Source organism: Enhydra lutris, unplaced genomic scaffold, assembly GCF_002288905.1.
Source record: "Enhydra lutris kenyoni isolate GAN:26980312 unplaced genomic scaffold, ASM228890v2 scaffoldscaffold46, whole genome shotgun sequence".
In the NCBI taxonomy this organism is placed as follows: domain Eukaryota; kingdom Metazoa; phylum Chordata; class Mammalia; order Carnivora; family Mustelidae; genus Enhydra; species Enhydra lutris.
This window is the reverse complement of record NW_019154130.1, coordinates 1,821,667-1,847,912: the sequence shown is the minus strand read 5'-3', so window position 1 is coordinate 1,847,912 and position 26,246 is coordinate 1,821,667. Positions and strand designations below refer to the sequence as shown.

At 48.5% G+C, this 26,246-nt stretch overlaps 1 protein-coding gene across 1 annotated transcript in view; it reads left to right on the top strand.

Moving 5' to 3' along the window:
- The first annotated feature begins 214 nt into the window (after positions 1 to 214).
- Positions 215 to 26,246, top strand: part of LOC111156437 (transmembrane protein 132C) — a 196,597-nt gene continuing 170,565 nt past the window's right edge. Inside the window, exons 1-3 of the mRNA XM_022517341.1 lie at positions 215 to 244; positions 2,609 to 2,610; positions 6,512 to 7,400. Of these exons, the coding sequence (XP_022373049.1) occupies positions 6,640 to 7,400 (761 nt within the window). The 5' untranslated portion in view covers positions 215 to 244; positions 2,609 to 2,610; positions 6,512 to 6,639. The remainder of the gene's footprint in view (positions 245 to 2,608; positions 2,611 to 6,511; positions 7,401 to 26,246) is intronic.

Here is a 26,246-nt window from a genome sequence, read left to right as displayed (position 1 = left end):
TTTTAAACTGTGAAGTTTGTGACATTTATTCCAGCAGCAATGGGGAACCAATACACCAGCTCACAGGGGAGCCCCTCCCTTAGGGGAAGCCTTAGGGGGAGGCTGGCTGGAGCCCCAGAGCCCCCTGTGGATCCGGGGTCCAAGTCACACCCAGGGACAGAGAGGGGTGGTGCACGGCGTGGGTGGGGGGTACCAACCGCAGCCACAGGGACCCCACACTACTTGCCAAACTTGACTTCAGGAAGTATACATGCAGTGCAGGTAAAACATTGCATTTTAGATCTATGGCTCTCCCTAGTAAACATTTCCAGGGCGTGTGCATACCCAAGGCACTATTCTCATGCTGATAGAGTCCCCGCTTCCAGGTCCTTTACTGAATTTGTCTTTGAAAGGCATAAGTCTTTTGCTCTCCTGGGGCTGGGGTAGCAATGGGGCCACACTCAGGCTGATGATAGAGTTCTCCCCGGGAAGGGGGGGTTTCCCCACAGGGGCCCAGAGGGGGAGATAAGTACTGGCTCTTTTAGAGGACAGCTTCTCTGTTCCAAAATTGCAAACCACGCTGTGTAATTTCAGTAAAGGATATTCAGGCGTTGTTCAGAAGAGGCATTGAAATCAAATAATCCATTTATCAAGGTGCCTTTTGTTTCAAGAAGAAAGAAACAATGCGCCATATTTAGCAGAGAGAGACAGTGTGTGTCTGGAGAATGTTAATAAATCACCCACCAGGAGAGGGGGAAAAAATCTCAGAACACTCGGGTCGGTTTGGGTTTCAGGGAAGTAGCGGTGACCTGGAAGGAAAATCCCATCAGGGTTTTCCTTGAGGTGAATGGGGGCAGGCAGACTCTGTCCTACGACGGGGCGAGGGGGGGTGGGGTCTGACACTGGGTGGGTCAGTGGGAGGTGTCCATGGCCCCGTGGCCCCTGAGCTCGTGGAACGGCCTGCCCGCCACTCTTGGTGCCAGACTCTTTACTCGCACAGAAGGTGCCGGTTCCTCTCCACATCTCTGTGGCCTTGGAAACGTGCTACTCTACCTTTCCAGCATGACTGAAACCATGGTGAGAGGAACCATGCTCAGAAGATAAGAATTCCGTAGCAGCAGCACCCTTCCCGGCGCTCGGCCCGTGCTGTCCGGGGTACTTTGCGTATTGCCTTCTGGGACGTCATGGTGCTATGAGGATGCTGAGGGCTCCTGGGGGGCTCGGTCGGTGAAGCGTCTGCCTCTGGCTCAGGTCACATTCCCCGGGTCCTGGGATCGAGTCCCACTTTGGGCTCCCTGCTCGGTGGGGGCCTGCTTCTCCCTCTCCCACTCCCCCTGCTTATGTTCCCTCTCTCACACTCTCTCTCTGTCAAATAAATAAATAAAATCTTAAAAAAAAAAAAAAAAGAAAGAAAGAAAGAAATGAGGATGTTGAAGCTCAGAAGTTTAAGGTATTTGCCAAAGAAAAAAAAATAACAATAGCAACGAAATCTTTAGTACATGGTAGAGCAGGGATTCCTTGGATTTCATGTGACATCAGGAAGGCCCTTAACCCACAAGGAAACCTTTCCCTCCCTGCTTGGAAGAGGGTTTGGCCAGAATCTTTCCTCTGTCTCGTCTGTACCTTGGATGCACTACGAACACCTCGCCTGGGAATCAGGTTGGACCAGGCTTCCTCAGCCTTGGCTCTAGTGACATTTAGGACTGGACAGACTTTGTGGTAGGGACCTATCCTGTTGGCATCACTGGGCTCCGGCCTCTGGATGCCAGGAGCTCCCCCAACCCCGCTTGTGAGAACCAGAAAGGTTTCCATACATTACCAGGCGTCTCTCAGGGACCAATTCACCCTGAGTTGAGGACCCTTTGCATAGCTTAAAACAATACCACTTACACATTTGGGTGATTCCAGTGATTTTTTTTCTTTTTTGTAGAGTTCAAATGCACTAACTTTCCTAGGTGTTTGGTTTCCTGTTTGTAAAATGAGCGGATATGTGCACTTTTTTTTTTTTAATCTCTCAGGCAATGCTTTAAAATCAAATGCGGGCTGTAGAACCAAGTACGGTGTGAACCCCTCCCCTCTGATTGTCTTTGAAAGGCACGTGTTGGTTTTTACATTCTCCAGTTGAAGAGGAAAGCGGGAGCTTGGATTTTTACCAAACCCCTCGCGGGCGTCCAGTGCTTCCTCCATTCAGAACAAACTCCAGCCCCCTCCCACGCTCCTCGCAAGCTGAGGCCCCAACCCTCTCTTGGAGGGGTCCTCTCTCCAGTCTGGCCAAGCTCCACCACCCAGCCCAGAGAGAACCAGCTCCGAAGAACCCATCCCCATCACCACATCCACAAGTGAGCGTCGTGATGAAGGTGACACGTCCCGCAGGCCCCAGGGTCACTTCCCCCAGCATTATTCTGTCTGGGTGCTAAGTGACACAGAGTTCTCCTAGGTTCACTATCTCAGAATCTCAAAAACTCAATTTCCGGTGGCAGCTCTGCTGTAGAGTTCTCCAGTGAGCAAGTGATGGAGGACACAATTTCCCCAGCACTGACAGGCGACACAGATAAAGAAAATGGATAAACAGGAGGGCAGATGGCGAATGAACGTGCCGTCAATGGGGAACCTAGATAAAAAGGTCCAGCTGTCCCCGGCGCCCCCGTTCCCTCTCCCGTGGCCTTAGGAAACCGGCATCGCACTTTCGCAGGGTTATTGTTTCAGATCAATAAAAATGACCAAATAATCCTATCTTCTGCAGAGACAGTGTGAGCAGATCCGCGAGAATTCGAGGGGGCATATTTGGGCTCTACTGGTCCCAGCAGCCAGGAGATCATTCCCTGGCAATCAGCAGACAAAGTGTCAGGAGAGAAAGAAATGCAGGCATGGCTGGCAATCACCTCTGCTTCCTCCATCCCCAGGATCAGGGGATGAAGTTGAGTTGAGCTGATGGACAGACTCACAGCCTGGGAGGGTGGCAGCGGGCCCAGGTCCTGGGGGAGCCATTCTCATGGGGCTGTGTGGATGTGGCACGAAGCCACCTGAGTCTCACAAATGAGAAAGCAATTCCCTTTTCAATTCTCTTTGAATTATTCTAATGTCATCAAGGAGGGAGTCTCGTTTTGGTGTCACTGTATCTTGAGGTCCTCACACACAGGAATGTGCCCCCCCACCCCCATTTAACGAAGAAATGGCAAATGTCCAGCACAGAGCCATAGACTGGCAACAATTGGGGTCATGGGATCCTGTGTTTTTATTTACACTGCGATTCTATAAACACATGTATTCATTAATTCACTGGTGTTTGATCAAGTATGTAATGAAGTATTAATTATTGATAAAAAATCATTGATTAACAATGCATAAACATCTGGCTGATGTCATGAGAGTAGCATCTGAATGCCTGGTGTTGGGGAGACACTGTCTTCACTTGGAAGCCTTGTGTGTGGAGCGAGATGTTCTTTGGTGTCCTGGGAATGCGTGTGCTCAATAACTTCTCATTTTTTGGAGACCATGTTCTTAGAGCAGTTTTAGATTCACAGCAAAATTGAGAGGAAGGCACAGAGAGTTCCCACGTATCCAAAGTCCATGGTCTACATTACAGGTCACTCTTGGTGTTGTAGGTTCTTTGGGTTTGGACAAATGTATAATGACACATGTCCACTGTTGCAGTATCGTATAATGTTTTCACTGCCCTTAAAATTCTCTCTGCCATATTCGTTGGCCAAAATGAATTACAAAACTAGCATAGATTCAAGGAGGCCAATAGACTCTTCTTCTTGAACGGAAGACCACAGAGCCACATGCAAAAGGTGTAGATACAGAAGGAGAATTGGGGCTGTTTTTAATTGCTCTATACAACTTCTATTATATCCCATATATCTGACTCTATCTACCTATTTATCTATTTACCTATGCACCCATCCGGCCATCCATCCACCCATCCATCCATCCATCCACCTACCCTTCTGTCCATCCATCCATCCTTCCATCCATCCATCCATCCATCCACCCATCCATCTCTTCATCCACCCATGCACCCATGTGTCCATCCATGCATCTACCCATCTACCCATTCATCCTTCCATCTATCCATCCACCCCTCTGTCCATCCGTCCATCCATCCATCCATCCATCCATCCATGGAAACTGAAACTCCCAGGAGGTAAGAACTTGGTCAAGATCCAATGATGGCTGAGTAGGTCAACCCTCAATGCCTCCGTGAACAAGCTTCATGCCCTTAACCACCATTCTAGACCCACTTTCTTCACCTTATCTGTCTCTTCTTCCTAACATTAAATCTCTCATGAACTGAACAACTCAGAACCGGGTTCAGCAGGAGAGTAAGACCGAGGCACTTTTTCCTCTGTGAGAAGGAGAAGGAGTGACCCACTTAAATAAGGGAGAATCCTGAGAAAGGAGACAGCAGGAAAGCAAGCCCACTCCAGCTTTATTTTATAGAAAACAAGCTCAGCATTTACTAAAACATAAGAGATTCATATTTTAGGCTTTTTTTGGGGGGGGGAACCCAAAAGTAGTAGCAAAAATGAATCTGTGCACACAGGGAGAGTGAAGAACGGAGAAAAGCCTTGTTGGTCGTGCTTCCCATGATGGAGTGTGTCCTTCCCTGCTCCATCAGGACCCCATCCCCAAACAGATCCGTCTCTAAATCACCACACTTCAAGGTGTAAGAGCTTTTTTTGGAGAGGGACAAGAACACAGGAACAAAACATCTGATGTGGCTATTTAGTTTGGTTTTTGCAAAATATTCTAAGTTGCTTAGATGGATGTGGAGCCAGTGATCTTTCTGGGATGTTCTGCTTTGGCAGAGGATGTGGAGGGTGATTTTACCTGGTTCTGGAAGGAGAGGGTTAAAATGGACGTGAAGACACATCCCTCAGAGAGAGAGGGGGATCACCCTTGCTCCTGGGGGCCTCAGAACAAGGCCTCTGGCAGAGAACAAGGGAGGGTGCTGTTTCTTTGAAAAGCCATCTTGACAACCCAAGCCCGTTTGGCCGCAGCACCAGGGAAGGCAGCTTTGATCTGCTAGCCAGTGTCCCTGCTGGGAGGAGGATTAGGGGAGCTTCCAGAGGAGAGACACACAGGCCTCCCCATATGCTAGATGGGCTGAAGGCCAGTGGGGGAGGGTGGAGCTGCTGGAGAAGAGACAGCTATATGAATGGGGGCCCACTTGCATTTCTGGGCTGGTTTTCAAAGACAAAGCATGGCTGTGGGCTCTGGGGGGCTTTACAAAGTCAGCCATTGGGCACTTGAACCTCTTTGCCCTGTGCGTGTAGCAAGTCCTCAGTGAGCCTCCCACAGTGTAAGAGGAAGCTAAGGGAACCTTCGAGCGGCAAGGAGCCTGCTGGTCGTACGGCTATCCACGTCTGCGATAGACAGAGGAGGGCAGGAAGGCAGGGGTGATGCTCTTGCCTGTCTGAGCACTGAGCTCCAGCCTCCAGGGCAGGACGGCTCACAGGCTGTGGATTCCAGTCGGGGAACTCAGATGCACCTGCACTGATACAAGCGGGTAACAGAATCGAGCCCCGTGGCCTCCGAGTGACTTCTCCCCTTGCCGCCAGGTGGACGTGACGCCTAAAGGTTGCCAGGTCCTCTGACGTGTAAAGAGAAGCTGGAAACTCAGATACTTCCCAGTTGTTCAAGATGGTTCCCATTCTTAGCGGTCTTCTAAAATACCATGCACCAAATAGAGCCCATGCCCAGGCTGGTTTGTGTGCCATAGTGAGCAGTTTGTAGTATCTCCCAGGGCACCATGTTTCCTTTTGACTTAATGAATTTGTTGTTATGCAGAACACTTTTAAAAAATTTTTACATAGGCAAGTTTATCACTTTTTTTAAATTGCATTTGGGTTTTGAGTCATCATTAGAAAGGTTTCCCTACACCCAGCTCCTGAAGGAGTTCATCCCTTATCTTCTTTTAGTACTGGAAAAATTTTATTTCCTTATGTGTAGATCTCTGATTCCCTTGACATTTATTCTTGTGTATGGTGTGAGGTATGGATCTAATTGTATCTTTTTTTTTTAATTGTATCTTTTGTTTCAAGTGGCTAGCCCTTTGTCCTAGTAGCATTTATGAGAAACTCTCTCTCTGACTCATGACTTGGGGGCTATCTTTATCACATGCTACGTTTCCAGGCACACGTGAGTTTATTTACGGACTCATCCATTCCATTGGTCTGTTTTTCTCTCCATGTATCCATGCCATCAAAATGCTTTAAACTCCTGCAAATTATTAATAAACATCCCAACTCCACACTCATGGGTATCTTGCCAGCTTTCTGCTCGGTGGCATTATGAAATCATCACTGTTGAATCATTCCAAACATACAAAAATCTACATTTTCTTGGCTTCAACCTAATACAAGTGTATAACTAGCATATGGTCCTTTACTGGCTGATCCCAGGAGACCATAGACATTCTGGCCATGTGGGCTTTGGAATGTTCCTCCTCATTTCTAAACCTGCTGTCCAAGGAGTCCAACAATAACCCTGTCTTTGTCCTTTCCTTTTCTTTCTCTGCCCCCTGCAGTGATCGAGGGCCGAGGGGTCACAGACAACGTTCCGCGGTTCTCCTCTCTGCCACCCTTCCTGCCCGTGAGCTACCGCATCCTCGGAGCGGAGACCTCCTTCTTCCTGAAGGAGGCCCACCAGGACGTCATGCGCAACTCCAGCCTGCACACCAGGGTTGAGTCCTTCTTCACCTACAAGGCCAAGAGGCCCCCGGTCCTCAACGCCAGCTACGGGCCCTTCTCCGTGCAGAAAATCGTGCCTCTGGAGCTGATGGTCACTTCGAACTTTCTAGGTCCAACCAGTAAGTTCGGTCTCAACTGGAAGCTGAAGGCGCATATCCTGCGGGACAAGGTGTACCTGAGCCGGCCCAAGGTGCAGGTGCTGTTCTACCTGCTGGGCCGGGACTGGGCGGTCCCGAGCCCCGGCGAGAGGCTGCCGTGCCTGCGCCTGTTTGCCTTCCGCGAGACCCGGGAGGTGCGGGCCGGCTGCCAGCTGCAGGGGGCCCTGGGGCTGTGTGTGGCCGAGCTGGAGCTGCTGGCCGCCTGGTTCGGGCCCCCCAGCGTGGTGGCCGGGAGGAAGAAGGCACCCGGGCCGCCCGAGGGGAGCCCCGTGGAGCTCTACTACTCCGTGCAGCTGGGGGACGCGCGTGGGGACTGCGCGGGCGGCGACGTCCGGAAAGGCAATGCCATCCGGCCAGGGAAGGACGGGCTGGACGAGGCCGTGCCCCACCTGCAGAGGATCGGTGCTGTGAGCCTCTACCGGACCCAGGACACAGCCCAGCTCAGCGAGCTGCGTCTGGACAGCAACGTGGTCATCTGGTTGCCCTCCCGGCCAGTCAAACAAGGAGACGTGGTCACTGCCTACGTCACCGTGGCCAGCAATTCTACCGTGGACCTCTTCATCCTGAGGTAGGTGCCTGGGCTGGCCCCGGGCAGTCCTGTGCGGGCCTCGTGTGCGGTGGGGCCGGACGTCTGGGGTCTCGCTACCTTCGGGGGACCCTCCGGCTTCACAGTGAAGCCCAACTCCGCAGCTGCCCACAGGCACTCAGCAGCACCTCTCATATCGTGCGTTAGGGGACGGGGGAAGGGGGCCAGAAACCACATCCAAAAGAAGCAAGGATAAACGAATCGCTCTCTCGCTTTCTTTTGACCTTGAGTTGTCCTTGAACTTGGAGAGGGATGCAATTTCTCTCTAGCTTTGAATTCTTCTGTAGATTCATGGGTACTTGTTGCGCAATTGAGAGTCTGTTTTTGCAGACCCCAAGAAGAGACATAGGGTTTATGACATTTATGGTATTTTTACCTCGGGTGTGTGTGTGAAAAAAGGCAAGGAGGCGCCCTTTAACGAAAAAAGTCGGCGAGGTTGAATGTTGCCAAGTCAGGACTGGGGGAACCTCTGTTCCTGAGCGTGGCGTAGCTGTGATTAAAGGGGTGTGTCCAACAGAAAATCATCGCGCAGAGGTATTCCTTCTCCTAAAAAGAGAAAGAACAGAAAGTAAATTGAAACGACAGAATAACCCACCTGTCATCACTGTTGCTGACTCAGGAGACTTCTCGAGTTCCAGTAGGGCTGCTCCGTTGTTGTGAGATGCTTCTGAGGTCGGTCCGGGAGCGTCTGGTTTCCGAGGGTTATTAACACTGGAGAAAAGCCATGTATGGAGAATCCTCTTAAAATGCAGACCAGGATTTCATAATAAGGAGAAAATATTTGGGATTTGTTCAAAAGATAAAGATGATAAAAATCATGTGCCTCCCCCCATTCTAGTGTAGAAGGACTGGGGTCATGATTACAGCTCTGCCTTGTTTTCTTTCTTAAAACAAACATTTAATCACGCGTTGAGTGAGTTGCTTGGGAAAATATCTGTGAAATAGAATGATAGCATTCTATCGCGTATTTCTTTTTAAGTTCCGTTGTATAGGGTCAAGAACGGTCATCTTTAAAGGGTCTGTGTTTGTTTCACAAAATGCACTTCAAGGTTTCAGTGCTTCTCAAAGCGTCTCTTCATCCTTCATTCGAACGGTGCTCTTCTAGAATGCGCGTTCGGTCGCCGTCCTTGTCATGCACTCTTTCAACTTTTAAGTGGACTCCTTGGACCCGATCCTCCCTCGCCCATGTGTTGTGGGTAGGATCGAGGACTTCTACGTCGTCGTGGTCCCTGATGTCATGAAATCCTCCGTCGTTCGCAGGATTCAAAGTTTGCCCCACGGGGACTCCCGTGACGTCTGCGCTCTCAGCCTCGGTGGCCAGCCAGGCACTGGCTGACTGTGAGAGGAGGGATGGCCCTCCCCGTCAGGGCGCCGGTGGCTTGGTGCAAACGTCAACCTAAAACGGGGCCAGGAGAGCAAATGTTCAGATCGGAGGGTCCGGGTTTTGCTTCCTCCTGCCTTGGCTGGGAAGGACACTGATCCACAAGGTTTGAATTTTGGTTTCCCTGGGTCCCTCGGCACCCTCGGCTTCCGATCATTTCATTGTACAATAAATATACACAGCCCTGACTTTGGAAAGTAGATGCAGAAGACCAGGAGGGCACCACCGCCACACGTCATGCTTCCCGGGTCAACATTCTCCCTTCAAACTTGGACTGAGCCTTAACTTTGCTTTCGGAAACGTGGGCTCTGTGGTCCACTAGGGGCAGGTTTGAGTGAGTCACCGGGTGCCTGGGTCCCAGGAGATATGGACCTTCAGCTGCTGGGGGAACCCCCAGATCTGCTTCGTTGGACAGGTGGGGCTGTTTTCTGTATTTGCCATCATCTCGGGCAGGAACGGTGGTGAGGACCAGCTCCCGCACCGGCTGGCTCCGCTCTGAGCCTGGCTCCTGTACTTCCTTGGCTGTGGGACTGTGGGCAGCTCAGCCGACCTCCACGTACCTCTGTCCCCTTGACCCCACATCAGATGTCCTCATGGCACCTCCTGCTGAAGGGGGGAAGTCCCCAAGGGCCACTATTTATTTGTAAGTTGCTTCTGACATCACCTGGCCCATGAAAGTGTGTCTGTGAACATTGAATATCACGAAGAGGGGTTGTATTTAAACATCCATCACTACTTCCCTAAGCGCTGAATTCTGTTTTAACAGTAAAAGGACTCCGTGCCTTGCATAAAACTATACCCACCAGGTCTGTTCTCAATGCCATATTGATCCCCGCCTCGCCGTGATTTTGTTTAAAGAGCAAAACCGTTTTGTTTTGTTTTATAATGACAAGCACTTTGGAGCACAGAGGGCGGTGCTGGCATGGTTCTGGGGTCAGTGTTGCCCAGGGCCGTGAGTGGCAGCAGCCCTGTTTCTGCCTTCCCGATCGTTCCGACCACAGACCCGAGTCCTGGGGGAGAGCTGGAGGGGACGTGGGATCACGACAGGAGGCAGAAGGAAGCCACTGCCATTCCCTTCCAGAGAACATAGTTAATTGTAACTTAGTTAAACATAACGTTCACTTTTTAATGAATTGTTTCAAGGATAAAATAGGCAATAAGAAGAAGGACACAGACGCAGGCAGACAGCGAATTCTATGTGAGGGCGCGTGCCCACGGGACCTTCGTGCCTGCCATGGCCTCCAGCCGTGGCCGTGGCGTGGACTGCAGGGAAACCCATCTCTCCCGTCGTGGGGACCTTTCTACCGAGAAATTCGGGGGGCTTGCAGGAGACCTTCAGAGACCTCTCCTGTGAGATGCAGAGGCATTCTCCTTTGTCACCTTGCACGGTGGCTTTGATGACAGGGCTATATTTGGAGACCGCCAGGACTTTTTAGGGATTTTTATAGGGCCGGTAGCCCATTTGGGAGCCTGGCCTAGGCCTCCTTTATAAGATCGTTTTCACGAATGATGCCGTCTTCCACGGGCCCAAGGAAGCAGCCGGCTTTTGGCTCACGACTTCATGTCTTTAATTCAAGGGCGTCAAGGTGTGGAAAGTTGAAGCTTTGTTTTCCGTAGTCATAGCGATTTCGGAAAACTATGGGAGAAAATAAAAAATCGTGATCGCCAACATAGATGAAAAACACATAACCAGATGTGTTTCATGGACATGTCGAAGTGTGTTCACTCATGGGCGTAAGCCCCTTGGTGTGGAGCAAAGACCCAGCAAATATTTATGGATTTCGTGCTATCAAAGCTAGATCACAGACGTTCCTTTTCCTGGATGTTTCCCTTCGTGCCCAACTGAGACTTCTTGAAATAAACCTTGAGATTCTTACGGCAAGCAGAGGCATGACTCTCTATTCCAAGGGCTTCCAGAATATACCGACAATCAGAAAATCACATTGCCACCCCCACGTGCCTGGACGTCATGAAGGCCTCGGGGCGCGGGGGATGGCACTTGCCCCAGACCCCTGCTTCTTCAAAGCTCTGCGTTAGATGGAGTTTGCATGACTTCTTCTGTTTGGGACCGATGTTCACTTTAGCTCGGCTGGTCCTGACCTCGCAGGCCACTAGGGGAGGGAGCTGGGGAGGCCCCTGCGTCTTGACCTCATCACTGAGTAACCGGAATTGATGTCTACAAGGCAAAGAGGGGTGGCTGAGGGTCTTCTGCACTTGAGAATGGGCTGGCTTTGCTGTGTCCAAAGTTCAGGGGAAAAAAAAAAAAACAAACCAGTAGTAAAACCAATGAATCACTGAAGTTTATTGTGAATACACCAAAAGGACAAGTTTGCATGCCGGGAACCCTGGAAGCAAAGCCTGGAATGAGGCTCAGAATTGAGGGTTCTGTGGGGGGCGGGGGAGGTCCTTGCATATGTGTTAGGAAACAGGCAGGTCCCAGAGCCTGGAGGCAGGGACTGACTATTCTTCTTGGATATTGTTTACAATATGAGAATTTTCTTCAATGAAAGGCAAAGGGTTAGGGGTGACCTCCTATCAAATCAGGAGAACAATTTAAGTCTTGCTCATGATTTTCCGAGGGATAAGCAAGCAATGACCCAGGTCAAGTTGGCCTCACTTGTCTTGCCGAACAAGCTGAATTAAGCTTTGCTTGCATGACTAAACTGGGTTTGTCAGCACAAGGAATTTTCAAGGCTTGGCTCTGTGGTTTGCGTGTGATTTTAACATCCTCTCTGCTTTGGGTCCATCCCCTAGTGAACTGAGAGTGTGAGAGGCTTGTACAGCGTTCCCATCGCTACCCCTGATAATGCAGCCAGGCTGAGGACTCCCAGGTTCCCTTGCGCCGACAGGTGCATCGCCATCACACGAGTGGTTGGATCACTGAGTTCCCCAAGGTGTTGGATCCCGATGGATGTCATTTGAGGCATGAGTGACCATTAAGGGGCATTTAAAACCCTTGAGAGGAGACAGAGGTCTGTCAGACGACCTAAAGAAAATAAGTGGCCAAAAGTAGATTCCTAGAAAGCGAGATCTAACCAACGAAGCGACTCCAGTGTATATAGTCAGACTCAGGTTTTACCTGCTGACGTCAATCCACAACACGAGGTATCAGCAACTATCTCTCCTCAAGATCATTTAGGGCCCGATGTGCACGAGAATGGTTTATTTCAGGAGACAGTCCTAAGTCAGGAGTAAACCAGGTCTCTGTCTGACGGGAGCCCAGCCGCCATTGAATAAGAGACATCTCTTTGGAAATGTAAGGAAAGCAATGGTGGATCATCTGAGTGGATTCTCAGCAGCCAGTCGAGAAAATCTCTAGCCTGGAGTTGGAAGCGTCTTCACATGGTGGAATGAGGTTGGTGGCTTCAGTCCCCCGTGGAGGGGAGGGTCCCCCCTGTTGGCAGTTTGACCCTTTGATGATGTCGTGGGCGTTCCCACCCAGCAGCGGGCACGAAGGTTGTCCGGACATGTTCTGCGTGCGATTTCCCTGAAGTTTACACGAAGGTCATGGAGCCTCGGAGACGATTCACAGGGAGAGACTGATCATGGGCACGTCCTAGTTTTCCATCTGAAAGACAATTCTTGTAGTTATTTCATTTTTATCACAGACACAGTAAATATCATTTGTTTGTAAAAAAAAAATCAGTCTAGACTCATTGAATAGGATTATTGACGTCAGTGTAAGAAGGATACTGATGCTATGTCTATTCACAAATATGGTATTTTTTCAGTAAAAAGTCTGGTCATAGCCAAGGGGTGTCAGGGGCTCTCTAAGGTCAACCTCTGTTCTTTAAAAGTGTCTGATGGGGGTGCCTGGGTGGGTTAAAGTGGGTTAAAGCCTCTGCCTTTGGCTCAGGTCATGATCTCAGGGTCCTGGGATTGAGCCCCGCATCGGGCTCTCTGCTCAGTGGGGAGCCTGCTTCCCTCTCTCTCTCTGCCTGCCTCTCCGCCTACTTGTGATCTCTCTGTCAAATAAATAAATACAATCTTTTAAAAAAAGTGTCTAATGACAAGGAATCTCTGATACACCTTTAGAGTGCCTTCATGCCAAGAAGCCAGGCTATGGATTTGTCCAGTGGAGTCCCCTTGCAAAGAGAACAGAGTCTCATTGAGTTTATTCTAATACATTTATTGTCATGAAGAATGAGAATATTGCATCAGAGTTTCTGAATTCTGGAGAGATCCCGTTGGGAGAAAAGGGGGATGTGTTTTCAATCTGTGTTTACAGGCATAGGCTTTAGCAAATGGCTGCACATTATAAATGCCTTAAAAGAGAGGAGGAAAAGGGTCCTTTCAATGGAAAAAGAAAATATCAAAGAGCCAGCCTTGTTTTTAAATGAGGTCACCGAGATTGTAATCCCTCCGTCCGTTCATTCAGTCTCCCATAGTTAGTCCTTGCTTTGTCTCACCTGGGTTAGCAGCTTTATGAATCCTCCTGTTCCCCGTCACCACTGGAGAAGTTCTCGCCCGGCTCAGTGTCGTGATCTTAGAGTTCTCGGACACCTGTGTTCTGGAAATCTGGTGGGGGCTCCCCGGGGTCTCTCAGAAGACCAGGGACTTTGTGGTTGCACGCATGTGCCCAGGGAGGCATCAGCGAGAGCAAAACATGAGCGGTGTGTGATGGGAGGCTTGCCAACCTAGTTGAAGGTCTAGGGGGTTCCCCATGTGTCTGGACTCCCGTGGCCCTCGAGTGGTCCCGCTGTGTTTCGCCAGCCCAGGACCGGCCACCGAGCCGTCCCCCGAGGCAGCTGCCCTCTGCACCAGCCAGCCCCGCACAGAAGCACCCACAGGAACCTCCCCATCTCCGTCTTTGTTCCTTCTCCCGGGACTTGTGAGCTTCCTCAGGGACACCGGACAATCGAGCAGCAGTTTGTAGGGCTGCTCTGCCCTTTCCTGGGTAGGTTTTGTGGCTGGAACCAGTAATGCAGCCTTCGGGGCATAAATCCTAAGAGATGGGATCGGGGGAGGGACACTCTATGTTGTGTCTACTCTAATAGCCCGTGATTGTAGGGGCAGGATCACAGAAGAAGGGGACAAAGTGGGTACCCTCCGCCGGGGCACAGACAGCGCTCGGTCACGGGGCTCCCCACTCATGCGCCCGGTCGGACTGGTGGATGTGTGCTCATTCTTGCTAAGAACCGGCGTCCCTCGGCCCTGCCCCAACCCAATCCATGCAACGTCTGTGCCCTTAACAGCCTCTCCACGTTCCCAGCATCTTCCAATAAATAAATGAAAAGGATAAAGGGCGGAAGCAGGGAAGAGGCTTTTAAAGCGATGAACTAAAGTAACTTTGCACGCGGGGTGCTGGGAGAGGTGTTCTTTTTCCAAGCAGGACGCGATGTGTTGTTGGTGACTCATTCCTAGAAGCTCAATGCATGAGGAGGGAGGGCCCCTGGGGATCGTGGCCTGGCTGCCCCCTCCTCTAGAAGGATTCTGCAATGTGGACCTTTTATAGGCAAACCCAGTTCCCGGCAGCCCAGGGCGGAGAGCACGGTGCTGTCCCCCCATGGGTGGGCGGCTGGCGGGATCCATGGAGCACGTCTGTCCTGACTGAAGCCGACCGGGGAGCTGCACGGTCCAGCCCCCTCACACTTCATTGTACCCCAACATACACAAATGCACAAACACACCTACGTTCGCAGCAGCATTGTCCACAATGACCGAAACGTAGAAACAACCCCCGTGTCTGTCAACCGGCAAACGAGTAAACAAAACGCAATCTCCCCGTGTCCTGGGACAGCGTGGGGCCGCAGGAAGGACTGAGGTCGTGATCCAGGCCACGGTGTGGGTGAGTCTTGAAACCGTGATGCTGAGGGACGAAGCCAGGGACCCACAACTCCGGCCCCCAAGTTGCCGATTTTGGCAAGACGCTAAAAACACGGGCTTTCGGTGCAGTCTCTGAATTTACGCTGTGGGACAACGGAATCACCATCCAGCATCACTGCACAGGCCTGGGGAGCTGATGGTGCCCCCGGGCTGAGATGCCCCTCTTGGCCTAAGTCAAGGCTCAAAGGAGCAGAGTGTATTTTTTTCCTCGGGCTTCTGTAACAAACTACCCCAAACGGGGCGGTGTAAAGCATCGGAATCATGGCATCTCACAGATCTGGAGGATGAGGCCTGAAGTTGGGGTTCTGGCTGGGCCGGGCTTCCTCTGGAGGCTCGGGGAGGGTGGGGCAGGGACTGAGGGATCCTTCCCCGCCTCTTCCTCCTTCAGCTGGTGCCTCAGCTCCCGGCTGTATCACTCCGGCCCTGCCTCTGTCCTCACACGCTGTCCCTTCTCTGGCCCCCGGTGTCCATGTCTCCGATCCCCTCGCCTTTCTTGCAATGATCCCATCCAGAGATCTGGGACTAGTTATTCTGCAAAGACCCTGTTTCCCAGTGAGGCCACCTTCTGAGGTCCCGCATGGACATGCCGTGGGGGAGACCCGCTCTCCCACCCACACCGGAGAGGACAGGCATGCATTTCAGGGCCTTACCCCATGTCATCCTGGGAAGCTTGAACTGTCGCGTGCCCCTCGGCCCCTCCAGCTGGTGGGAGAGCAGAGCTCCCAGTGGGGCTCTGAGCCTTCACCACGTGGAGAACATGCCTTTCTGTGCCCAGTGCACCTGCATCTGCTCTCAAACCCTCCCTCCAATTACTGACCACTGCCAGCACCCGTGCTGTGCCAGGTGAATTTGGGGGAGCTTTTTTTTCTGTCCTTGATCCCCTTTGTGTCCAAGGGTACGGAAAAGCCTGAAAGGCAAATTTCCAGATCCCTGGCTCACCCCTGGATGATTTGGCTCTTCATTTCCAACGAGGCATCCATCCCCTGGGGCAGGAATAACCCAACTGTCCCGGACCCATCATTAGGAGGAGACCCCAAAACACAGTCTGGTTCGCACTGACTGCAAATTTGGAGGTAATTCAGACAATTCTGGAGTCTCATTTTCCCACACTCTGTCTAAAATTCATCTCCCTGTTGGATGTCTCCGAAGGAAAGGTTTGTTTTCATTTTGTTCAGCTTGTCATTTTAAATGTATTCTTCTGGAACAGAGAAAAGGAACAATTTTCTTTCTGCTTGGGAAGAAGTGAAGAAATAATGTTTCCTGCCCAGGGCCCCCTCCCCAGCTCCCCACAACACGTCTGCGTTGCCAGGCAGCCCGGCTTTGGTGAGACATTTGACTGTTGTGGGAAAAACATTTACACATAAAATTGACTCCAGCTCTCTAAAAAGAGAAAGGAAGCAGAACCTTCCTGACCGGGACCTGCCTCCTTTATGCTACATTCTTTAACGGACTTAAGAGTCATCTTAATTTTCAAAATAAGATAAAATAAAAATATAAAAAAATAATAAAAGTCATCTTCGTTTTCTTTGAGCTTCCTGGATCACAGCTCCGTCTGTGCACAAGGCAAGCTCATCTACCTGGGCATTCTCAGAGAGCGGAGACAGGCTGGGGGTGAGTAATAATTACAGTGAGAGTGTGGCATCCTCCAGTGTCCAAGAACACTGGGGCATTTTTTAAGATTTTCATCTTTAAGTAATCTCTACATCCGACTTGGGGCTTGAGCTCATGACCCCGAGATCAAGAGTCACACGGTCCACCAACGGAACCAGCCAGAAGCCTCCGTACTGGTATATTTTTTTCTTAAGATTTTTATAAATTTATTTTAGAGAGGGAGAGAAGCGGGGAGAGGGAGAGCAAGAAGGGGGAGCAGGAGGCAGAGGGAGAGGTACAAGCAGATTCTGCACTGAGCCCAAAGCAGGACTCGATCCCAGGATCCTGAGGTCATGATCTGAGCTGAAATCAAGTGTCAGAGGCTCTATAGATGGAGCCACCTGAAGTCCCTGGGACGCTTTTAAGTGTTGAGTGGCTGCCATTTTGCGTGGTGTCATGGCGTTACCTCAGGGTTCCTTAATACGGGAAATGTGGGCCATCCACAAGAGTTATTGGGTGAATTAAAGTCTCGGGTAGGGAGACAAGGCTTACCTATTTCTAAAGCATTCCAATTGCATTACCGTTCCTTGTCTGGAAGCTTCTTTGAACCTCGTTGCTGTGTCTGCCCCATTCCTTGTGTTCCTAGACACGTTTGGTCTATTTTCTTGTATCTACGAGTCCTCCGTGGCCAGCTGGGCTCCAGTCTACTTTCAGAAGGGTGATGTACTTTTTTATTTAGAAAGGAGGGGGTCCTGCGAATGGGGACATGAAGGCAAAGAGGAGGACGTGGTGTCGGAGGGGATGGAAGGGGGAGAGGCAGCCTGTGCAGGCCCAGTACCAGCCATTTCTGCAGGTAAGCCCAGTGACCTCGCGTCCCCCATGGCTAGGGTCCCATTGTCCCTCCCCCTCTTTCCTCTATTCCCAAGGCCTGACCTTGCTACTTTAGCCCATCTCGTGTCACCTAGGGCTTTCTTCCTCTGTCCCTTTAGCTCGGAAGCATGGGCTGGACGGACCAGCACACTCAGACCCAGATGGCGGCTGTTGCTCAGGCGGGGCCCCTCGCAAAGACGATGCGTAGGAGAAGATAAAGACCATATCTCGCATTCCCCTAAAGTGCCAGCATCCTCTGGCGTTCTGTCCTGGTATTGTGATCCCTTTAGACATGATTTCCTGAAGAAAGCAGCAAATGACATGGGTTCCTTCATTCGGCTACCCTTCAAGTGACAAGGGCTGGGTTAATCTTGCTAAAGACGTGTAGACTGAGAGCAGAGGCACAGTGTGTGGCAAAGGGGAAACGGAGGAACGGCTGCTAGAAGACAACAGGTCTACCTGCTGGGCAGGAAGGAACAGTAGATGTCCACCAGTGGCATTGGGATGGGGTCTAAGCTCTAGAGACACAGGCTCACATTCAAGTCCTAGATTTACCGTTCTCTCCTCGGCAACACAGACGGATTCCTCCTCCTCGGTTCCTCTACAAGGAGAAGCATAATAGCAGCTACGGGTAGGGGTATTGCGAGGCTTTGATGGGACAGAATTTTAACCTGTGCTTGGCACAAGTTAAGCACCTAATAAATATGGCCTATTATTATTGCATTTTTATTCTTGTCTTATCACGTGTGTTTTTCCTGATGTGACACAGGGAGCCCATCACAGCCCCTCTTGGTTGAGAGCCACCAGAAGCACCCCAAAGTGTGCTAACTGAGGAACTCCCATCTCTAGGGTGACACCCACATCCTTTAGGAGGAGGGACGCCCTTGCTTTCATTCAGGCCAAACCAGAGGTCCTCAACCAGGGCTCAGGTTAATCCCCCTCCCTGGGGACATGTGGGAACACCTCAAGACATACGTAGTTATCCAGGCTGGGAAAGCATTTCCTCCACTATCGTGCAGCGATGATGCAAGGCATCCCAGAATGCACAGGGCAACCTGCCCCTCCCCAGCAAAGGCTCTTCCAACCCAAAACGCCAACAGGGATGCTGGCATTGAAAAACCCTGAGGAAAACAAATGTTGGTACCCCAGGGCATGGCTGCGATCATGGGTTTTAACTCCGCTTTTCTCAGGCTTAGAAACCAGCTGTGTTTCTCAGTGAATCATGAAGGTAGGTGCCCATGAGCGTGTGGTGAGAACCATCTGTTGGGAACGTAATGATGTTGTCTGGCAATGTAAGAGGTTCTGTTTCTTTGAAACACGCCTCCCAGATGTTGGCAACAGTTAATGCGACAATAAGCCATCCGAACCAAGGCCAATTTTCATGTTTACCAAAGAGCAAGGACCTAATCTAGTTAGTTTATACGTCACAATAAGTGTATCTTAATTTCCTTAGAAGAAGGAGGCGGCGGGGGAGGAGGAAGGGGAGGAGGAGGAGGAAGGGGGAGGAGGAGGGAAAGGGGGAGCAAGGGGAGGTGGGTGCTTTGATAACATCAGAGATGTATATTCAAAGACAGAGCCCATCCTTGATGTCACGTTGGCAGAAAGTACCTCACACTTCAATTACACTCATTTCATTATCTGTTAATGAGCACTTCCCAGAACAGGCTTCTTAGGCACAGGACTGGTTCTCCCAGCTGATAGATCAGTGTCAGGATTTCTCAGATGGAAGGACTGAAGATTGCATCCAGCTGACAACCCCAATTACGCCATTCTGAAATGCATGGTGGGGAGACGAGGGTCCAACAAGGCAGTTACAGTAACATGGAGAGTGGGAAGGGACCGTTTTCACTGAGCTGAGCTCTTGGCTACCAGGTCAGGGGACAACGGAGCCTCCTTCTCATTAACCACTGAGATTATAGAGTCTCTCATGAGGTCAAGAGACTATCTCCCCATTCTTAGTCAACCCCTGGGGCCTCAGGCCCCACTTGCCCTCAACCCCCATGGAATGGAGATGCTCCGCTGGGCTGGGCATCCATCCACTGGGGGTTTGCAGCAGCCGTGAGCAACTCTCAGACACGAGTAGCTTAATCCAGTGGTTCCCCACTTAGACGGGGCATGAACATCACCCAGAGTGCCCTTTATTGATTTTTTTAAAAATTTTTAATTGTGTTCAGTTAGCCACTGTACACTAGTACATCATTGGGTTTTGATAAAATGTCAATCACAAGATTCCATGTCTAAAGTTTCTGGCTCAGTAGATGTAGAGTTGGGCTAGGGAATTTATATATATATATACACATATATATATATTTTAAGATTTTGGTCATTTATTTGAGAGAGAGAACACAAGCAGGGGGAGCAGCAGGCAGAAGGAGAGGGAGAAGCAGACTCCCCGCTGAGCAGGGAGCCCAACGTGGGGCTCTATCCCAAGACCCCGGCATCACGACCTGAGCCGAAGGCAGGCGCCCAGTGACGAAGCCACCCAGGCATCCCCAGAGAATTTATATTTCTAGCCAGTTCCCTGGCATTACTGCTCACATTTATGTGCAGAATCTACACACCAAAGCCGTGACCCTCAGTGCCTCACAAAGCGACCTCATTTGGGGATCAAGTCATTGCTGATGTCATCAGTGAAGGGTGGTCATACTGGAGTATGGGGGGGGGATCTAATCCAGGACATCTCATGGGAAAACCAGGGCAGCTGTGTCACAGACACCAGCAAACCACCAGGACCCTTCAGAAGAAACCAATTCTGCCAACACCTTGAGATTCTAAATGTGCGTATCTAGTGAGACAGACAGAGAAGCAAACATAGGCATGGCAAAATTTCAGATTTGGTCAATTTAGGTGAAAGTGACACAGACATTTATGATGTTAATCGTTCCATATTCCCCCTGTCCCATGGTGGATTAAGTGATTATTCAGGTTCTGCTGTCCTTGGCTTGTGAATGCAGTCCTGGAGGAAGGGTTTATGTGGCTGGAGCAGTGCACAACCTTAGGCTCTGGCTTTCAGGCCGGGCTCTGTTCAGGTGCTTGCGGGAAGAAACAACGTCCATGCTTCTTTGACCCCAGGGAGTGGCAGAATGTAGCTTTCCTGCTCACTGGGAGCCCGAACTCAGCTATCCCTGCGTCCTTCCACACCCTGCCCCAACAGGATACCTGAATCTGGAAAAAGTCTTCTACTAATCCCTGAAATTCAGTCATTGGCCATTGCTGATTCTTCCTTGGCTCTTGAATTGTCTCCAGAAGCTCCGGCAGCCCGCCTGTTGCTATGGAAATGGCTGACTTTTTTTTTTCCGGCCTAAAATGTTACATAAATACCTACAACTTTTTTCCTAGCCTCCAGATTGCTATCATTTGGGCCATCTAATTGAAACAGTTTGAAGGGGTGTGCATTCTAATTGAACAGAACAAAGAAACAGGTAGAAAGAGAGGGCACAGTTTATAGGATCGGTGCCCCTCGTTGCTTGACGTCCCCTGAGCTCGGCCACATCACTGTGATTTCAGAGCCCTCCGCAGACTTTGGGCGGGGAGAGCCACGCACCTCTCTGATGTCACCAGAGTTGAAGACATTCAGAGTGGTGTGTCTTGGTCCTAGAGCATTCTGCATCGGCGAGAGAGGCCAGGAGCTGTGGGGTGCAGGTGTCCCCCAGAAGAACTGGCCTATTACACTGGCGTAGACAAGCCCTCTTCTCTGGCTCTTCAGCCCGTCCCTGGTCTCACCCGGAGCACCTTGCAGCTGCCGCTGAGAAGCCCTCCCTGGGCTGGAGTGTGGAGGACTCGCCCTGAGCGCCTGGTGTTTGCAGACTCTCTAGAGTGTCTCTGTCCGTGGTCTGGCACTGGCTGAAAAGTCTGTGCGGAATAAGAAGTAACTGTCCGTAATGGAGTCAAGAGTGATTACACCAGGGACTTTGCTCTGGTTTCGAGAATGTTCTATCTTCAGACAGGCAGCCAAGCCTGTTTGCAGAATTTGAAAGGAGAGAGCACAAAACAGTAAAGAGTCATAATAATTGAGTCCTAACGAATGGGAGAGGATTAATCTCCGTCATCTTCAGAGCTGCTAGCAACCTTATAGTGCTGTTTTTTTCCACACAGGCCAGCCACCGAGACATGGCAGGTCCCATCCCAGACCACCACAAAAAGTGAATATCGTTGTGAATCAAGTCAAACAAATTTCTTGGTTTCCCAAAGCATAGGAAAATGTTTGCACTATATCATAGTCCATTAAGTGTGCAAGAGCACTATGTCTAAAAAAGGGGCATACCTTAATTAAAAATACTTTATTGCTGAGAAATGCTATCATCTGAGCTCTCAGCGACTCACAGTCTCTGACCACAGATCGCCATCACAAATACAATAGTATCGAAAACATTTGAACAATTGCAAGAATTACCATAATGTGATACAGAGACGCTAGTGAGCTCCTGCTGTTGGAAACATGACGGCCAATAGACTTGCTCCAGGCAGGGTTGATACAAACCTCCAATTTGTAAAAAACGCAACATCTGCAAAGCGCAATAAAATGAGTTATTCATGTATATCAATTTTTTTTTTCCTAATGCTATGAAAAATAAGAAGCTTCGTAGGAGGACTGCATGGTCCAATGCAGACCTCCAGGCAAGAGCTTTTGCCTTCTGAGATCTATTAAGATACCGTTGATGTATCTTCTGAGATATGTTAATTCCGCGTCCAACAGGTGGCGCTCATGATTCTGCCTGGTACCTGGTTGAAATCATTGCCCTTCCTGGAGAAATCAGACTCTTGGGCCTTCTGGGGAAGTGGCTTGCTGAGTTCAAGTCTCAACTTGAGAAGCTGTGGGTCCTGGGCCATGAGGGGTGCACACGGGCTCGCCAGCTAGTGGGACAGTGACTGGCCTCGATGGGAACCCACGACATGGATGTGGGAATGAGTGTTGAGCATCTGTCCTAGGGGTCAAGCCCAGCAACCTGACCTTAGAGACCACACATATAGGAGCACTAGCCTTCTCAGATCACAGGATGCCCGTCTTACCATTTTCTCAGCGTCATCTGAAATTCTCTATCTCATTCAGTCCTTCCCTAAAAAGTGATGTCATTTTTTAAAAATTATTTTTATTAACATATAATATATTATTTGCCCCAGGGGTACAGGTCTGTGAGTTATCAAGCTTACACATTTCACAGCACTCACCATAGAACATACCCTCCCAGTGTCCACAACCCAGCCACCCTTTCCACAACCCCCATCCTCCAGCAGCCCTCAGTCTGTTTTGTGAGATTAAGAGTCTCTTATGGTTTGTCTCCCTTCCAATCCCATCTTATTTCATTTCTTTCCTTCCCTACCCTCAAAGCCCCTGCCTTGCCTCTCAAATTCCTCATATCAGAGAGATCATATGATAATTTTCTTTCTCTGACTGACTTATTTCGCTCAGCATAATACCCTCTAGTTCTATCCTTGTCATTGCAAACGGCAAGATTTCATTTCTTTTGATGGCTGCATAGTAATCCATTGTATATATATACCACATCTTTATCCATTCATCTGTTGATGGACATCTAGATTCTTTCCATAGTTTGGCTATTGTGGACATTGCTGCTATAAACATTTGGGTGCATGTGTCCCTTCAGATCACTAAATCGGTATCTTTAGGGTAAATACCCAGTAGTGCGATTGCTGGGTCTTAGGATAGCTCTATTTTCAACTTTTTGAGGAACCTCCATGCTGTTTTCCAGAGTGGTTGCACCAGCTTGCATTCCCACCAACAGTGTGGGAGGGCTCCCCTTTCTCCGCGTCCTCTCCAACATCTGTCATTTCCTGACTTGTTAATTTTAGCCATTCTGACCAGTGTGAGGTGGTGTCTCTCTGTGGTTTTGATTTGTATTTCCCTGATGCTGAGTGAGGCTGAGCACTTTTTCATGTGTCTGTTGGCCATCAGGATGTCTTCTTTGGCAAAATGTCTGTTCATGTCCTCTGCCCATTTCTTGATTGGATTATTTGTTCTTTGGGTGTTGAGTTTAATAAGTTCTTTACAGATTTTGGATACTAGCCCTTTATCTGATTTGTCATTTGCAAATATCTTCTCCCATTCTGTCAGTTGTCTTTTGGTTTTGTTAACTCTTTCCTTTGCTGTGCAAGAGCTTTTGATATTAATGAAGTCCCAATAGTTCATTGTTGCCCTTGCTTGCCTTGCCTTTGGTGATGTTTCTAGGAAGAAATTGCTGTGGCTGAGGTAGAAGAGGTTACTGCCTGTGCTCTCCTCAAGGATTTTGATGGATTTCTTTCTCACATTGAGGTCTTTCATCCATTCTGAGTCTATTTTTGTGTGTAGTGTAAGGAAATGGTCCAGTTTCATTCTGCTTGTGGCTGTCCAATTTTCCCAACACCATTTGTTGAAGAGACTGTCTTTTTTCCATTGGACATTCTTTCCTGCTTTGTCGAAGATTAGTTGACCATAGGGTTGAGGGTCTATTTCTGGGCTCTCTGTTCTGTTCTATTGATCTCTGTGTCTGTTTTTGTGCCAGTACCATGTTGTCTTGATGATGACAGCTTTGTAATAGAGCTTGAAGTCCGGAATTGTGATGCCACCAACTTTGGCTTTCTTTTTCAACATTCCTCTGGCTATTTGGGATCTTTTCTGGTTCCATATAAATTTTAGCATTATTAGTTCCATTTCTTTGAAAAAAATTAATGGTATTTTGATAGGGTTCTTTCATGAGTACTTTACAGTTTTCTGAGTACAGTTTCTTTGCCTCTTTGGTTAGGTTTATTCCTAAGTAACTTATGATTTTGGATACAATTATAAATGGGACTGACTCTTTAATTTCTCTTTCTTTGGTCTTGCTGTTGGTGTATAGAAATGCAACTGATTTCTGTACATAGATTTTATATCCTGACACTTTAATGAATTCCTGTATGAGTTCTAGCAGTTTTGGAGTGGAGTCTTTTGGTTTTTCCACATAAAGTATCATATCATCTGCAAAGAGTGATAGTTTGACTTCTTCTTTGCCTATCCAGATGCCTTTTACTTCTTTTTGTTGTCTGATTGCTGAGGCTAGGATTCCTAGTACTATGTTGCACAGTGCTGGTGATAGTGGGCAGCCCTGTTGTGTTCCTGATCCTAGGAGAAAAGCTCTCAGTTTTTTCCCACTGAGAATGATATTCGCTGTGAGTTTTTCATAGATGGCTTTGATGGTATTGAGGTATGTACCCTCTATCCCTACACTTTGAAGAGTTTTGATCAAGAAAGGATGCTGTACTTTGTCAAATGCTTTTTCAGCATCTACTGAGAGTATCATATGGTTCTTGTTCTTTCTTTTATTAATGCATTGTATCACATTGATTGATTTGCAGATGTCAAACCAACCTTGCAACCCAGGAATAAATCTCACTTTGTCATGGTGAATAATCCTTTTAATGTACTGTTGATTCCTATTGGCTAGTATTTTGGTTAGAATTTTTGCATCCCTGTTCATCAAGGGTATTGGTCTGTAATTCTTTTTGATGGGGTCTTTGTCTGGTTTTGGGAGCAAGGTAACACTGGCCTCATAAAATGAGTTTCGACGTTTTCCTTCCATTTCTATTTTTTGGAACAGTTTCAGGAGAAGAGGTATTAATTCTTCTGTAAATGTTTGGTAGAATTTCCCTTGGAAAATGTCTGGCCCTGGGCTCTTGTTATTTGGGAGATTTTGATGACTGCTTCAATTTCCTTACTGGTTATGGGTCTGTTCAGGTTTTCTATTTCTTCCTGGTTCAGTTGTGGTAGTTTATATGTCTTTAGGAATGTATCCATTTCTCTTAGATTGTCAAATTTGCTGGCATATAGTTTCTCATAATATGTTCTTATAATTGTATTTCTTTGGTGTTGGCTGTGATCTCTCCTCTTTCATTCATGATTTTATTTATTTGGGTCCTTTCTTTTTTCTTATTGATAAGTCTGGCCAGAGGTTTATCAATCTTATTAATTCTTTCAAAGAAACAGCTCCTAGTTTCGTTGATCTGTTCTACTGTTCTTTTGGTTTCTGTTTCATTGATTTCTGCTCTGATCTTTATTATGTCTCTTCTCCTGCTGGATTTAGGCTTTATTTGCTGTTCTTTCTCCAGCTCCTTTAGGTGTAGGGTTAGGTTGTGTACTTGAGACCTTTCTTGTTTCTTGAGAAAGGCTTGTATGGTTATATACTTTCCTCTCAGGACCACCTTTGCTGTGTCCCAAAGATTTTGAACAGTTGTATTTTCATTTTCATTTGTTTACATGAAATTTTTTCAATTCTTCTTTAATTTCCTGGTTGACCCATTCATTCTCTAGAAGGATGCTCTTAAGCTCCATGTAGTTGAGTTCTTTCCAACTTTCCTCTTGTGATTGAGTTCCAGCTTCACAGCATTGTGGTCTGAAAATAGACAGGGAATGATCCCATTCTTTTGGTACTAGTTGAGACCTGATTTGTGACCCAGGATGTGATCTATTCTGGAGAATGTTCCATGTGCACTAGAGGAGAATGTGTATTCTATTGCTTTGGGATGGAAAGTTCTGAGTATATCTGTGATGTCCATCTGGTCCAGTGTGTCATTTAAGGCCTCTTTTTCCTGGTTGATCTTTTGCTTGGATGATCTGTCCATTTCAGCGAGAGGGGTGTTAAAGTCCCCTACTATTATTATATTATTGTTGATGTGTTACTTTGATTTTGTTATTCATTGTTTTATATAGTTGGCTGCTCCCACCATGTTAGGGGCATAGATATTTAAAATTGTTAGAATTTCTTGTTGGACAGATGCTTTGAGTATGACATAGTGTCCTTCCTCATCTCTTATTATAATCTTTGGCTTAAAATCTAATTTATCTCATGTAAGAATTGCCACCTCAGCTTTCTTTTGATGTCCATTAGCATGGTAAATTGTTTTCCACCACCTCACTTTAAATCTGGAGGTGTATTTGGGTCTAATATGAGTTTCTTGTAGACAGCATATTGATGGGTCTTGTTTTTTTATCCATTCTGATACCCTGTGTCTTTTGATTGGGGTATTTAGCCCATTTACATCCAGGATAACTATTGACAAATATGAATCTAGTGACTGTAACTGTATATTGTCTCTGTCCCCTTCTGATCTACTACTTTTAGGTTCTCTCTTTGCTTAAAGGACCCCTTTCAATATTTCCTGTAGGGCTGGTTTGGTGTTTGCAAACTCTT